We start from the raw sequence: 16,196 nt of genomic DNA, 5'->3' as shown, positions 1-16,196 counted from the left end.
TCATGTAGATGTTAACGAGCATTGAGGAAAAGATGGAACCTTGCAAAACCCTGCAGACCAAAGGCCAAGGGTCTGATCAGCAGTCCCCCAGACCACCTTCTTAAACCTACCCTCCAGGGAGTGCCAGACCCACTACAAAATGGTTCCTCCCAATCTCAGCCCAGAAAGGTGGTCTAGAATGATACTATGGTTGATGCTATCAAAAACTGCTGAGAGATGCAGGAGAATCAACAAAGGTGAACTCCCTCTTGTTCATCTCCCAGAGTAAGTCATCCACCAGGGCAACAAGGCTGTTACAGTCTCATAGCCAGGCCTAAAACCATACTGGAAAGGATCCAAACAATCCACTCCATCTAGGAAAGCTTGAAGTTGTCCAATCACCACCCATTCAATCACCTTGTGTCAAGAATGGAATATCTGAGACTGGTGAATAGTTATAGATGCAGAGGAGTTAGCCGTGTTAGTCTGTGGTAGCAAAATCAAAAAGAGTCCAGTAGCACCTTTAAGACTAATCAATTTTATTGTAGCATAAGCTTTCGAGAACTTGATTCTTGAAAGCTTATGCTACAATAAAATTGGTTAGTCTTAAAGGTGCTACTGGACTCTTTTTGGTGAATAGTTATTGAGTTCTCCTGGATCCAAGACAGGCTTCTTTGGAAGTGGACACACACCAGTCTGTTTCAAGGCTTGAGCAAGCTTCTCTCAAGAAGACATTACCTCTCAGGCCCAGTAAGCCAGCTCCCCCTGGTAAGTAGCCAGGAAGGGTAAGTCATAGAAGCAAGTGGTAGGTCTCAAACTTTCAAGGAACTGCCCATATCCTCAGACTGAATAAACTGCAAAGTAGTGGGGCAGAGTGGCAAGCTGCAGTACTGCAGCCCAAGCTCTGCTCACGACCTGAGTTCGATCCTGGCAGAAGCCGGGTTCAGGTATCCGGCTCAAGGTTGACTCAGCCTTCCATCCTTCTGAGGTCGGTAAAATGAGTACCCAGGTTCCTGGGGGTAAAGTGTAGATGACTGGGGAAGGCAATGGCAAACTACCCCATAACAAAAAGTCTGCCAAGAAAATATCGTGATGCGACATCCCCCCATGGGTCAGTAATGACTCGGTGCTTGCACAGGGGACTACTTTTACCTTACCTTATCCCAAAGAGCTGGACAAGTTGGCACCCTGGCACCATCTGACCCTGTCACTTCTAATGTAGAGCCCAAGTTGGAATGTATGCAAGATTTTATCTGCAAAGTGTTGAGCAAAATGAACCCATTTATACCTTGAATCTTTTCTGGACCATAGGAAAACACAAACTCCACTTTCCCATACTCTGGAAAACGCTCATCTGCAATGAAAAGAAAGCAATACATTCAATATAGATGGAAATACATGCTGATTGTATGGAAGCATTTTCTGTTTACAAGGGAAATGACATTCTCTGGGAAATAGAGATCATTCTGGTGATACAGAAAGCAAGTTATCAACTTCACTGTCCAATCATCCTGAGGAAAAGGGTTTATTTGGGCCATCACAAAAAAACCATGCTAATTGCCATTGCTGTTACTGCCAAGAGAACTGGTATGTTTCACTGGTTGTCTCAGAATGATGATACCAACACAAGTACACGTATAAATACAGCCTAGAGCCCTGTTCACATATGCAGGAGAATGAGGTGATAATGAGGTGGCAGAGCCCTGGGGTGGTAGAACACACTTCAGACTGCAGAAGCATTCTAGCTTTGACTGTTCTTTTGCATAAAAAGCTCTCTGCAAATAAAATGTCAGTATGGGAAAGGGGACAATTCTATTCCCATCTTTTCTTGCTGACCAGGTTTCTGTTCACAAGGAATTTTAAACATTTAAAATTTAAACATGTGATCATCTACCTGCAGCATTTTACTACCTCATTCTCCTGAATGTGTCAGCCAGGCTTTAGTCTGTAATGTGTTGATCTATTAAAGTGGATCACAGATATAGCTATAGCTATAGCTATAGCTATAGCTATAGCTATAGCTATAGCTATAGCTAGCTAGATAGATAGATAGATAGATAGCTAGATAGATAGCCATGGCATGAAATTGCATTTATTGGACAGATTCCAAAAGCTGTTAAGAAGCAGGTCTATATGAAGTTAACAACAGGAAAACTGTGTTCAATGGTTCAAAGTTCAACACTAGCCCACACATGAAAACTTCTCTAATATCTTTCTTGTTTTTTGGCCAAGATACTCTGCTTTTTTCTGTTCTTCCTTTTTTGAGGGTGAGAGAGGGCTGGTGGGACACAGAATAGTTCTCTCGGCGACTCTGATGTGTTAGTTCTCCTTCATCTGCCCCCTCCCCCTTCACACTAAATAAAGGAAAAGGAAAAGAATTTACATGAGGGGGCATGCGTTATTCCAGAGCAGCAAGGTAATTATAGCCACAAAGTTTTTAATTGCTTTGTGACATCATCCAGCACCGGGTAAAGCTTCAGGTTGCTTAAGAGCAACTGTCATTCACTCCTTTCTTCTCCAGCAACACTACCCATGACATCCAGAGCAGAGTTATGTCCTTCTAAGCCCACTGATAGCAATGGTCTTAGAGGGGAATATCTCTGCTCAGGATGGCACTGTACATTTGTTTCTTTACATTTCATAGTGTCACAGTGAATGACACCACATGACAGCCATGGAACTAAGAAAACTACCTCCTAAAAAATGAAATACATTTCTGCTATCTTCTCACCCCTGCAAACCAAGCTTATTGCCCCCTTGTTCAATCTCTAGCAATTCTCACCTTTAAAAGCATCATCTAAGTCCTCCTTGTTGAAGACAATGGCCAGGTCATGAATGGCACAAGTGTGAAACTGCACTCGGAAGATCACATCCCGAGTTGGGCTACGGAACTTTTTGTGGTAACACTTCAGCTGTCAGGGGTGGAAATAGGGGAGAAAAAAGCCATCAGCTTGGCGATATGCCCGTGAGAACATGAACTATTTCATCCTCCCCCAAAAATCTATTATGTGCATCAGAAGCAAGCAGATGACGGGCTACAGCTTGCGGCATAATCACCAGCTGAGCTGCGTCCATATTGGTAGAATACAGAAGCATAAGTCTCTTTACCAAGATATCTCCCTTCAGGAGCAGTCCAGGCTCTATAGTGATGCAGATGCTTGTCTGGCTGTCTCCCTGTACGTTGCTGCACAGAAGAAGAAAAAAACTTAGCAAGGGGGCCAGCAACCACTCAATTGGGATGCTATTCCCTTAGGCGGAGCCTAAAAAGCAACTTCCCTAAGCGATGGTAGGATTTAACAGCAAGTTGGTAGAAGCTTCACCTTGCAGAAGAAGTACCACCCAGCAACAGTGTCAAAGTGCTGCCACTGTTGCCACTGCACTATGGTTGTTTTGCCACCCATACCAATCCATTTGGACCAGCAGAAACCTCCACGTGGTGACCACCCCCATGCCCAAAAGAATTGATCAAGACAACCAGGGGCAAACTGCAGTGTGAAAACTATCCAATAAAACGACGGATTGAAATGTTTGTTCCAGCTCATCTTTGCATAGTTTGTCCAAGAATGTACCAGGGAGTCTCTGTAGTCCCAGTCAACCCTTATAGCAAAAGTTAGAGCCAAACTGTATGCGATGCTAGAGTCTATTATCAGAACTCCAGGCAGATAAATTATAAGAAGCAGCCTCAGAAATGAGGTGTCAATCAGGATTAGAATCCCCTGCACCTTTTCCCTGGTCAGAACCATCACCATCCCGCCCCAGACAACCGCTTTAAGCCCCAGGAGAGGGAAAAGACAGCAATCTGTGGAGGAGTCATAAATGCTGTTCCCATTACTGGAAGCTCTTCCGTGTTATCTCTTGACACTCCTCTGACCATTTACTACCTCCATGCAGTTCAAATGGTTTTGGGGATGGGGCTCCTTCCCTCTTTCAGGTTTTCATGAACCTTCTCAGGTACGGTGCATGACTGTGAGAGCCCAAAGCTGTCCCAAGAGCAAAGCAGAGCCTGGTAAGCAGCAAAAGCCCTCCCTGATTCCAGTTCCACTCATGCTCAAGTCTATCCTTATGACATCAGGGACAAGTGGGAATCTGAGTGCAGACGATCAAAAGACTAGTGCCAAGGCAATATTTACTAGATTCCAGATGTGTAGACAGGCTGCATAGCCTGGTATATTTTGAGGAAGGGCCGGCATCCTAGGAAACATAAATCAGAGACAAAGAGAAAGTCATTAGTCAGGGAGATTAGTTATGAAAAAAGAGAGCAAACAGTAAAAGGCCAAGACAAACAGTCTTGCTCAGAGGAGAGGTTTTTAGTGACACTTCCTGCCTTCCAACCAACAGGGCCAGACAGTGATGATAAATGCCTTTTGGGTGAGTGTACGGTCAGGCAGCAGGATTGTGCAGCACCTTACTTTATCATGAGTCATCAGGGAATCAGATTACCCCTTAAAGGTACCTTGCCAACCTCTCTGTTATAGAGGTATATGCAAAGTTCCCCCAAGTAACTGGAAACAGCTTTCTTTCTGTCTGTCTGTCTGTCTTTCCGCATGGGTAGCACTCATTGGATAGGCCTACTGCATGGAGGTGGACAACCAAAGTCAGAAGGAGGGCTGAAGTTCTTACTATGTTCTCAAATCTCACAAAAAAAGCTGTGTGGTCTGTTCATAAACCACTGATTTCAGACAATCTTGGTGCATGTATATACTTGAAAAAAATTAAGATAAAGTATTTTAGGGAAGTATTCATTCCAATTAGGGTGACCATACCGCAAAATGAGCAGAGAGCCTCTGCCTTTCAAGTGGTGTAATTTTTTATTGCTACAATATAGTGATGGATGGAATTGCTGTCTTAGAAGGGCTAGAAACAATGCCACTTGCAGAAGTTCTGCTCCCCTGTGAAAAACCTTTTCCCAGCAGTGGCCACACAGGAAAACACTCATAGCTAACCATCCCGTCTAGCTGGGTATAATAAGACCATCATGTGGCCTGCATTCACTACGTGGCAGTTTGTGGAAGCCCAATATTACGGGATCTCCACTGTGACTCCCACACCATGTAATAGCCACAGGTCACGGGTTTTCTAGAGGGTACTCATTTAATCAATGAAATCGTATGCAGTTCCTCCAGCCTAAACTCTTTTAATTCAGTGGACTCAGGAAGGAGTAACTCAGCATAGGATTGCACTGTAAAACCTCTAACGTGTTGTTGCTTATATTTTACAAGAAATATCATTTTTAAAAAACAAAAAGTGGGAGAAATGATGCCTTCACTACTTTCTCTTTTTTCTCTCGGAGATTACCCTGATAATATAATTGTTTAGAATATGGCTTCTTCAATAAATTGAAAACCTTTTAAATATACGCTGCAATACTAGTAATCAGGAGGATGCCTTACTAAGTATGGACAGTACACTCAGCACAGCATTCTTCTCCTGGCACTGGCCAGGTCCATTCCTCAATATTGCTACTTATACAATAGCTTCTTCTTCTTTTTTTTTTTTTGCATTTTTAAAATGTCAAGTTGAATACTTACACTTTGTTTCAGATTTCTGCAGTCCTGTTCCTATTACATTGTTTATTAAATATCTCCTCATCCTATTGCTTGCACTGACTTACATTATGTAATCTACCCTGAGTCTCAGTAAGGTGGACTATAAATAACATAAATAAAATAAATACAAATTTTCATAACCAAACACTTGCTACCTCAACTTTCTTTTATTTATATTATATTATTTATAGTCTGCCATTCTCACTGAGACTCGAAGGCGGATTATACAGTGTAAGTCAATACGATCAGTAGTTGGGATATTCAATAAACAATACAACAGGGTATGGGTTGCAGAAATCTAATGCAGAGCTGATATGCCAGAGAATGAGGTGGCAGAAGACTGAGACAGCAGAATGGAATGCACCACTTTGAACAGCTTTGAATTCTCCTTCATATACGGATTCCATGTAAACAGAAAACTTTAATTCACTCTTTTTCTTGCTCGGCTAGTTTTCCATTTGAAAAGAGCTTTTAATCAGAGAAGCATTCCAAAATGACCCTCCAAGATCCTGCCACTGCTGTCTGAAGTGCTGCAGTCTATTCAACCGCCTTACTCCTACCTCAAACTTCTACACATATAAATTAGTCCTCAAGTCCTAGTAGAGACAATTATAGAAAAGCCTGAAGTCTGTTAACAATGGTAGTAGTGAAAACAATACTGTGTAGCAATTGTGCTGCTCATTGTAGTTCACTTTGCATTTGCAGTAATTGCTGTGTTATCCCACAAAGCAATCTGAGCAGATTTTATTGGTAAACTGAATGTGGCCTTGAAGTTGGAACACACTTTGTCTTCCCAAATACTAGCTGGCCCCGCAACAACAGAATAATGAAAAACAACTAAGCTCCCAAAAATGTGCATGTGAGCTCACCCTCTCTTTCTCTCACATGTTCCAGTGGCAACTACAACTTTGACTGAAACATGGACCTACTGCAAAAAGGAGAAGTTTGCAGTTCCGGAGTAACAAACTGAGTGGGCACCCTTCAATTTCTGGGAAGTTATCTTTGTTCTATGAAAGGTAAAGGCACTTGGCAGTTACCTCCTTTAGACTCAAAGTTGGGAATTCCGTGCATGATGACATGGTGCAGGAAAAGGGGCTTGTTATTCATTTTGATAGTGCCAGAGAGCAGACCGCTGAAGTAATGGACGTATCTGGTGGAAAAACCAAACCAGGCAGTTAGTTGGAGTCTCTGCAGAAGACAGATGCTTTAATGAGAGAAGAAATTCAAGCCTTCTCAAACAGCCTTGTCCACTCCTTCACATTCATCAACATGAGGTATACAATTTAGATCATTTTCTCCTTATAATTTCAGCTAAGGCATCTGACAAACACTTGCTTCCTAAAAATGCCCCATAATTCCCTTCCTTTAAGATATTCCAGAAGTTGGCACAGGGGAGGTTTTGCCTTGCATAGAATTAGTGCACATGTTCCCTGGCCTTAGATGGCAATTAGCTGGACTTTTTGTAACACCAGCAGACATTATGTACTTATGCTCATAAAATATAAACAACATGAACTATATCAAAACAACCATTAAAAATAGAGTTAAAATACATTAAAAAGCTGTCCAAAATAAAACAGTCTTCAGCTGTCTTCTGAAGGTAGAGAGTGAGGGGGGCAGGCACGCCCTCACCCCAGACCTATTTGCATGGCAAACAACCAACCCACCTTACTCTAATGAAGGGGCCGGAGTCTACGTGTTTAACAGGCCTAGGATAAAGGTTCAAAAATTAATGGGTGGCAGGACCAAATAGCATAGCTCTTCCATACACCATTGAGGGGGTGTCATTTCATTCATAGCTGATTGTTCTCTTTTGTTGTTGCTGTTGTTGTTATTGTTGTTGTTATATTATGATGCATATTAACTATCCATTTATGGATCATGAAATCCTTCCCAGATTCATGCTGTCTGTATAACATTCTGGTTATGACTATTCCATACTATTCCAGCATTGGAATGACAAAATGTGAGGATGTGCAGGTAGGACAGAAGGTTTTTAAAAAAATGAGCTGTGATTCAGGAGGTCACTAGTTCAGTTCTAATCTCAGTCACAAACTCTAACTAGATGACCTAAGGCAAGCCACTCTGTCTCAGCTCCCCACCCACCCCAACACCTCCATATAGAGTCATAATACTGGCATAACTGACATGGCTGTCACAAGGTTTCCAAGAAAGTAATGTATGTAAAGCATTATGCCACAGAAAACATTATACAAATACCTAAAGGTTATTGTTCCTTTGTGAGGTTAATGCTCAAGTGCAGCAAGAGTACATGTTCACAGTCTGGGCATTCTGGAATATCACATTTGATGCCAATGCTTGCTAACAGATTTAGGAGCACAGATGTGGGAGACATCACCATCTCCCTTGTGTGAGAGTTCAGTAACATAGTATCTTCCAGTACACAATACAAATGGAGAGCATCACTGCAATTTGCTGACAATTTAAAGAGGTACAATACAGCAAAAAAAATTAGCTCTTTAGTTTTCTACTTCACTGCATATGAAGATTTGTAGATGACCCAACAGTAGTTTTCAGCATTTAAAAAGGGTCAACATGATATGCAACACACACAGTTCATATTCTGATCCAAAACTGACCCCTGAGTGGTCTTTGGAATGTGGAGAGGTCATGCTGCCAAGAGGAAAGCTGAAATCACAAAGATCCCAAAATCTGAATCCACAGGTGCAAAATATATAATGTATCTCATTATAAATACTTGGAAAATCAAGCATATGATATTCTGTCAGATCTGGGCAAGAAAATGCCACTACATACATGCAAAGGAAAAAAGGCAACTCAGACTTCCATCCATCAGCCTCTTCAAAGGTAGCTGCAGCACTGTCCTTCCTCTCTCTGCATTTATGTCTTTTTGCTTTTACAAAAATATTATATGGCTTTTTAATCTCAAAATATTTGAAGCAGCTAGCAAGATTTAACGTGGCAAATAATGAAAACACTGAATACAATTTAACTAAAGTCATACCAATATAAAAATAGCAATAATAATACATTCCTAAACTTTCCTCAATGAAACCACTGAATGCCTCGGGCCATTAAAAAGCCTGCATCTGCCTCCTGAATAAGGCTAAGGAAGAAGACAGGCAAGCCTTCCAAGGGAATTCTGCTATGTTGGATATACCTCTGAGAAGGCCACGCTCCTAGAGGGTGCTGGCGTTGCCTCCCACTGTGACTGTATCGTGAAGAGGGCCTCACTGTTTGATTAAGAGACAGGAAGGTCTACGAAGCACAAGATGCTTCCACAGGAATTCAGGGTTCAGACTATTTAGGGGTGTAAAGGTTAAAAGCAGTATCTTGAATTGGGCCTGGGTGCTATGTGCTCTTTTCTGCCCATTGCCAACATATACACAAATGAATTGGATCTCATTCTTTTGGCACACAGAGATGATAGCTAGAGACAGGGGAAAGAAAGGGTGCCTCCTCAGGCATCTGTTGCCCAAAGCAGGCCGTTTCTCATTATTTCATGTAAGATCTGCTTCAGCCACCAGCTAGCAGAGAAGTAATCCAGATGCACAAGACACTTGGGCTGTGTTGGTTTGCCACTTCCCCACTGACAGGCCTTCATGCAGACAATAAGGCTTAAGGATAGATTTGTCCTGCCTTCCAAACTGTTCTGGGTTCTGGTTTGCCTAGCAGCTGCTCTTGATTCATGGGAATATGTTCTGCATGGAAATAAGCATACGCACAAAAACAAAAACACATTTGTGGGGGTTAGGGGGAGAGGGAAACTATTTCTCTCTGCTCCTGTGGGATACCAGGAAAACATTCCAAAAGCACGTGCCTATCAAAATACACTGACACACCACAGTTGACATAATGGGATGCCTCCAGCACCACCTAGTGAAGCAGACTAGAAATGAATCACAGGCCATATCTTTTAACCTGTATCTTTATTTTTTTTTAAATGATTAACAGAGAGACCCTCTCTTTGCAATCTGAGGAATACTATGAATTCTAATTATTCACATTCTCAATTCTGGTACTACCAGATCTGTATGTGCATCCAAGCTAATATCTCATAGCAGCCCGTTTAGTGCATTTATTTGCCTTCTCTGAATCTCCTCTTCACAAACTATTAGCAACTTCCTGTTTCTGTACAGTGATGGCCAGCTGTAAATCTGATGTAGGGAGAAAACAGAACCTTGTTTCCTCTACATTTTTAGCTCCACTTCAGATGGCCTGAAATATGTTCAGTTGGGCCACAAGGATGTTGGCCAAAATATCCAAGTGGACAGAAAACAGGTGACGCAGACAAACACTTCTTCCTACTCCCAAAAGTAGGTATCCTCACAGGTTCATTGTGTACACATTTCTACACATTTCTTGGGTGTGCTCATTTCTTAGGTACAAACACAGAGAAGTGCTTCTTCTTTAGCTAGTAGTCATAGTTCTGGCCCACAATCTAGTTGGGGCTCCTCTTCATCCCTAAACAATGCATCTCTGTGACCAGTTACTGAAAGCCAAGCAAGATAAGAAACATTCTTTCTCCAGTACACAAAGGCATAATTTCCTTAAATGTGTATCAGCTAAATGGATTATCAAACACTTGCTACACAAGTAGGCTGAGGGCACGAAAAGATGGCAACGATGCCCTGCTGGACTGACCTCTTCTGCGATGGCTGTCCCACTGGAATCACCTTGTCTTCATAGAACCTTTTCATGGCAAACCTATCGAGAGCCTGGTCTGCACTGTGAAGTAAACAGATGCATCAGACGTGTCAAGTGTCAATGGAAGTGTCAAGAAAGAAGAGGATTCCTTCTTTTCTTTGATGAGTTATACAAGAAGTTTCATTAGAAGAGTCATTCTAGGCTATTTCAAGCCTTCACTGCCCTAGCCTCACCCAGGATCCTACTTTTTTCAGTCATAATGCCAAAATGTTTAATGAATTAAAACTGAGAAATTGGGTCAGCAGAACCATGAAGTTTTAAAGTCTTCAGTGATTCTTCACTCCATCCCTAGCATCCCTGGGGCATGGCATGACAGTGTGTGTTCTCTTCACTCCTTGCTGACCTTGCCTGCCTCTCTAATTTCACTCTAGTTGTCATCCTTCATTGCTGGAGCAAGTTTCCTCAAAACCTTATAGACCAGGCAGAGAGGCCTTTCCTAGTTGCCAAAGTGCTACGGGTAACCTCTCTTGCATGCACAGAGAAAAGTACAGACAGAAATGATCCAACTCATCTCAGCTGGAGATGTAATCCCTATGAGGTAATTGGTTTAGCCCAGTAGGGTGGAGTCAATAGCTAGAGCCAGGCAGCTGAGGAAGAAGCTGGTTGCTGGGGAGCTTAATCATAATTAATGTGCTCTTATCACCATGAATAAGGTGGTCAGAAATGTTGTATGTGAACAATAGGACTAAAAATGGTGTGTTTGGTTGGTGTTATTACTGGGACTGTATTATTCTTGCAGGGCTGTAATTCCCAAGAAGACAGAAGCCTGGATTCCAGTTGCTTCTAATTGGAAGGACTGTGGCAGAGGACTCTTATCACTTTTTGGGATCTGACAAGTTGAACTGTTTACTTTTTCAAAGATATTATCGGCTGAATGTTTCTGTATGGCTGCACTTACAAGTTTAGTTAAAGAAAAGAAAAATAGTTGTATTGTACTATTGTTAAAAGGTTTGAAAAAAGGGGTTTTTTTTCTTACATGTGTGTGAAAGTTTGCTTCCTGAATTAGCCCCATAGAACCCAAACAAAATAAATCACACAGACAAAACTACAGATATTAATACCAGTACTGCCATTTTGAACACTGCATACTAGACAGAATGGATGGCTGTAAGATGGTGGGAGTGCTGGGCACCTGCTTCAGAAGGTTGTGCTCCAAAGCCCTGAGCTTTCCAAACTGCTGGACGAATATATGCATGCTAATGAGGTTCCATTACCAATCCCAGTCCCCATCATCATCATCTCATGAAGCTGAGTCAGAACACTGGTCTATCAAGGTCAGTATTGCCTATGCAGACTGGCAACAACTCTCCAGAGTCTCAGGAAGAGGTCTTTCACTTCACCTTCTACCTGGTTCTTTAAACTGGAGGGGCCACAAATTGAGCCTGGGACCTTCTGTGCACAAAGCAGATGCTCTATCACTGAGCCACACCACTTCGCAATATCAGACAAAACAAAGAGTTCCCCTCACCTGGCTGAAATGTTGCTGTAGTGCATGTATGCAGCTATAACAACCCCCATTCGGCCTCTGTTCCCCTACAGGAGATGAAAACAAAGCAAAAGAATTACCGTCACCAAAGTTGGGGTCTGGTAGAAGAGAAAGTTGTCCCTCTTGACACAGGCCAACTCGGTAAATCCCTGATCAGGAGTTGGCATCAGGCTTGGAAAACCCATGGGAAACTTCCACCCTTTTCTCACCTTATTGTGGAGGACCACAACGTTGTGAGAATCAGCATTGAGCCACGTATCCATTGCTTTACAGATGCTGCATATTTTTTCCAAGGCAGGTGTGTGGAAGTCAGGCCATCCAAAATCCAACACCTGCAGCACAAGAAGAGAGGAGGTTGCAAGCAAGAGGAAGAAGAAAAAAGAAAGCATTAAAGATTCTGATTACTTTTGCATAGAAGATGATAGGGCTGACCTTATCATACTTTAGGGTAATTTCAGGCATCAGATTTGGGGGCACCATTTCAAGGCACCAAACTCAGCTATTTATTGTTATGGTTTTACTATCTTCAGTCTTCTGGTCTCAGGTACCAACAAGTTTGGGCCCTCTCTGAAAACCAGTGCAACTCCCTGGCCAGTAACCCAAAGTCCACATCTCTGAGAAAGCGCAGGCAATGCTATATAGTTAAGAAGACAGAAGACCAGAAACCAAGAAAAAAGATGTTCAACACAATACAGTGGAAGAAAACTCTCTATATGAGGTCTCTGCTACTAATCTGATGGGCATTGTCCTAGCCAGACCCAAGACATACTGCATCAACACAAAATAACCTCCCTAAGTAAAACGTAGAATTACAGAACAGAATATGCTCCAGATGTCTTTTCAAACTCTCACATAAAGTCCAATTTAAGCTTAAAGCCCAGCAACAATTACTTCCCTACAGTGACGTTCCAATCCACCCTGAGCCTGCCAGTTCGGGAAGGGTGGAATAGAAATAGAAAGTAAACAAACAAATAAGCAAAAAGTATCATTTTTTTAAAAAAAATTATCACCTGTTTTCCCAATGTCATACTGCATCTGTATACCTGCAGTCCATATTCCTGCTACTAGCATCACTGGCACAAAAACCCAAGACATGATTGAGGAGCTCCATATCATAAGGAGTTTTTAAATGTTATCCATGAATGTCTGGCCATCTTCCCAGGGACAGTAACAAATAAATGGACCCTTTCAATATTTAGCTAGCCTAGCAAATACCTGTTCACTAAAATGCGTTTCCAGTTGTGTTGGAGGCACCAATAAAGAGTAAAGAAAGAGCAGTCTCTTTCTAAAGAGAGTAAAGAAATGGAAGACCCTGCCTTCCATTTGCCCCTCATTGCAATATGATGAAATCTTGCTGTTTGACAATGCTTTTTTATTTTGTCACCTATGTACTACGTGCAGTCTGAGGGTTCAACAAATAACACACAGACACCATCTCTTGGTTGGAATGGCCACAACTGTATTGATTACAGCTAGATGGAGCATTGGCCAGGCATATGGGCAACGTACTGTCCAATGCATCACTCACCAGCCCACTTTGCTGGTCTGCCATGGCAAGTGTTGTTCTGCTGCCAGCCATGCTGGTCATCCCTTGCCTCCCAATCCACCAGGGTGAGCTGGCCCCATGCCCTGCTCATCCTTTTTGGATCCGGCCCAATGCCTCAAAATCGCCACAGGAGGAAGGACGAAGGCCCAACTCCTGCCAGTGCTCTGACTGCTGTATAGTTGGAGCCACACACCCCCACGTGTTTCCTGACTTTGATGCCCAGAGGAAGGCAAAAAAACCCCAAGAGGCCTGGCCAATTTGGCTCTTGCCAGGAAAAATCCCTTCCTGGCCCCCGCAGGCGACTAGCACAATGGGCCCTAGGAATCTCTGCCACAAACACCTGGGGGCCCAACAGCATCTGCTCCTGCCAATAACTCTTCAATAATGTTGCTAGCCAGGAAGAGGATGTCGACTCTCCAGCCTCTTCCATCTCAGCCACGCCTCCCCCTCCTCCTTGCACCCGGTGCCAATACAGCCCGCAGGTGAGTCTGCAAACTTCTTTTATCTTTGGAAGTTTTAAAAAAATGTGTTTACTTGTTATAAAAACACACTGCTTCCCTCTGCTTTCTCTCTAACCACCTTCAATGGAAGCAAAGAATTCTCTTCCCTAATATTTTCTTCCCTGCTCACCCTGTTCAGCAGGGTGATTTGTCTATGAATGACTCATGCTTACCTTGGAGTGGAGCTTGCTGATGTCATTCCTCCTTTCCGACAGGTTAAAAAGCTAGTGGGCAGGAGAGGGGGAGAGAGTTAGTTTACAAGGACACAAGATTGAAATCAGCTTGAGAGAAGGAGCCTATAGAATATCATGGCTGAGCCATGTTTTATTTATTTATTTATTTTATTATTTATTTTAAATTTTAAAATATTATTTTATTTATTTTAAAATAAATAAAATAATATTATGTGCTTTGTTTCCTGGAACTGAGAATATATGTTTTTAAACAAGCAAATTAATCCTGAATAGGCAGTATTGCTTCTGTGTCCCTTCAGACAGACATAAACAGTCAACGTATTTTTGCTGAAAAGAGTCAGGGCGAGGGACTTGAAATGCAGTTGTAAAATAACACATCACCATAATCTTAGAACTGTGTAGTTAAGCTTCTGTTAAAATTTAATGTTAAAAGGTGGTTAGACAAATTCATGGAGGAGAGGTCCACAGACCATGTTCAGAGGTGACAAACCTCCGAATACCAGTGCTTGCAGGAAGTATCAGCCTCAGCCTCCATGTCATGTTTGTTTGGCCCTCCGGAGTAACTGGTTGGCCGCTATGTGAGACAGAATGTTGGACTAGATGGACCACTGTTCTGATCCAGCATGTTCCTTCCTATGTTCTTCATGTGTTCTTAGAGTAGCAGACAAAACTGGCTTGGTTGCCTGTGGTGAATAGGTGCACAAGTGCCATGACACATAACAGTTAAGAAAAACGCAGGGATAATCTGCTTCTGAAAGAAAGGAGGGGGTACAATAACCAAGAAAGGTCCAGGCCAAACACTCTTAGACAAAGTATAGACCCCCACCCACCCACCCACCCACACTATTTATTTTTTGTGGTAGAAAAGAGCAAGAGTCCAGTAGCACCTATAAGACTAACAAAATTTGTGGTAGGGTATGAGCTTTCATGAGTCACAGCTCACTTATTCAGATATAGGTGCATACCAAATAATCATACCAAATAACTTCTCCACACCTACTACCTCTCTGCATAGCCCATCTATCCAATCACGCCTGCTATTGTCATTCACCAGCTTTAGTCATTTACCTGCTATTGTCATTCGGCATCTGAAATCACTCCTCTCTCCAAGATATAAGGACAGATGGAATCACATTCTAGCCACACTCACAAAAGTTCATAACCTACTTCAAATGTTGTTAGTCTTAGAGGTGCTACTGGACTCTTGCTCTTTTCTACTGCTACAGACAGACTAACATGGCTATCCATCTAGATCTATTTAATTTTTGCAAAACCAACAAATAACCAGGAAGTAAAGAGCAAACGGGACTTCATCACAGAATGTGTGGACTATGATTGCTCATTGTGTGATTTCCCCCCTTGAAGCCCCCCTTGAAGCAGAGTTTTGCTGGCCTGGATATGCTTTGAATCACTATCTTGTAAGGGTCTCACCAGGTAACTGTCCCCATGCTTGGATTTTAGCATCTGTGCCACTTCCTTCAGGTTGCTGCGGAAGGTTTGCTCTTCTGAAGAACTTGCAAAGTTGACAGCAATTATTCTCTCTGTGACATAGACCAGGTCTAGTTCACAAGAATCCTCCATGGCCTGATTGAGGCTCAAGCTCCTAAACCAGAGAAAACCAACTGAATAGTCACTTATGGGAACAAAAAAGGCAAAGACCTAAAGATACAAAGGGGCTACGCAACTGAACATTATTTCACTTTGCTGCTGCTGTTGTGTAAATTCTGTTTGTGAGTATTACAAGGGAGCTTCTGGACTTTCCAAATGTTGTTATTAAATTAAACCACTGTAATTATGCCATTTTTATTTACTAAGTTTATTTACCAAATTTATTCATCTCTCACTTTTCCAAAACAACAAAACTATTCATAGAACCTAACAATTAAATAAAACATTATAATAAATTAAACAATAATGCGAAGGGCTGCAGCCTCCCCTCTGCCCCTCACCTTCAGCCTCCAAGAGCCAGCTCAGGTCGCAGCAGCCCAGCCCCACCTGTAGCAAACTGGCGAGAGCAGAGTGCTGCTGGGCAGAGTGAGGGAGCTGGACAAGACACAGAGGCAAGCAGTGGAGGCTGCTTCCCAGCATGAGCTTCCTCAGCACCCCAGAGAGTAACAACAGCAGCAGATAAAGCACAGAAAAACAGCTTTGAAACTCAAAATATAATCTGTTCAAATAAAAGACTATGGAGCAAAAATTTGCCTGGTGCCTAAACGCCAACAGCGAGGGCACCTCTTGAACATCATGTTAGGAGAA

General features: G+C 42.4%; 1 protein-coding gene across 10 annotated transcripts in view; it reads right to left on the bottom strand.

Moving 5' to 3' along the window:
• The window catches only part of TNS1 (tensin 1), a 390,644-nt gene that overhangs the window by 107,270 nt on the left and 267,178 nt on the right, over positions 1-16,196 (bottom strand). For all 10 annotated transcript variants that reach the window (XM_054971388.1, XM_054971389.1, XM_054971390.1 and 7 more), the window contains 10 exons: positions 15,372-15,543; positions 13,920-13,970; positions 11,910-12,032; positions 11,683-11,747; positions 10,152-10,235; positions 6,563-6,675; positions 4,110-4,170; positions 3,088-3,163; positions 2,762-2,891; positions 1,268-1,333 (listed from right to left, as the gene is read on the bottom strand). In XM_054971388.1, the coding sequence (XP_054827363.1) occupies positions 1,268-1,333; positions 2,762-2,891; positions 3,088-3,163; positions 4,110-4,170; positions 6,563-6,675; positions 10,152-10,235; positions 11,683-11,747; positions 11,910-12,032; positions 13,920-13,970; positions 15,372-15,543 (941 nt within the window). The remainder of the gene's footprint in view (positions 1-1,267; positions 1,334-2,761; positions 2,892-3,087; positions 3,164-4,109; positions 4,171-6,562; positions 6,676-10,151; positions 10,236-11,682; positions 11,748-11,909; positions 12,033-13,919; positions 13,971-15,371; positions 15,544-16,196) is intronic.

Source organism: Eublepharis macularius, chromosome 2 (assembly GCF_028583425.1).
Source record: "Eublepharis macularius isolate TG4126 chromosome 2, MPM_Emac_v1.0, whole genome shotgun sequence".
In the NCBI taxonomy this organism is placed as follows: domain Eukaryota; kingdom Metazoa; phylum Chordata; class Lepidosauria; order Squamata; family Eublepharidae; genus Eublepharis; species Eublepharis macularius.
Note: the sequence above shows the minus strand (reverse complement) of the source record. Positions and strands in the feature narration are given on the sequence as shown.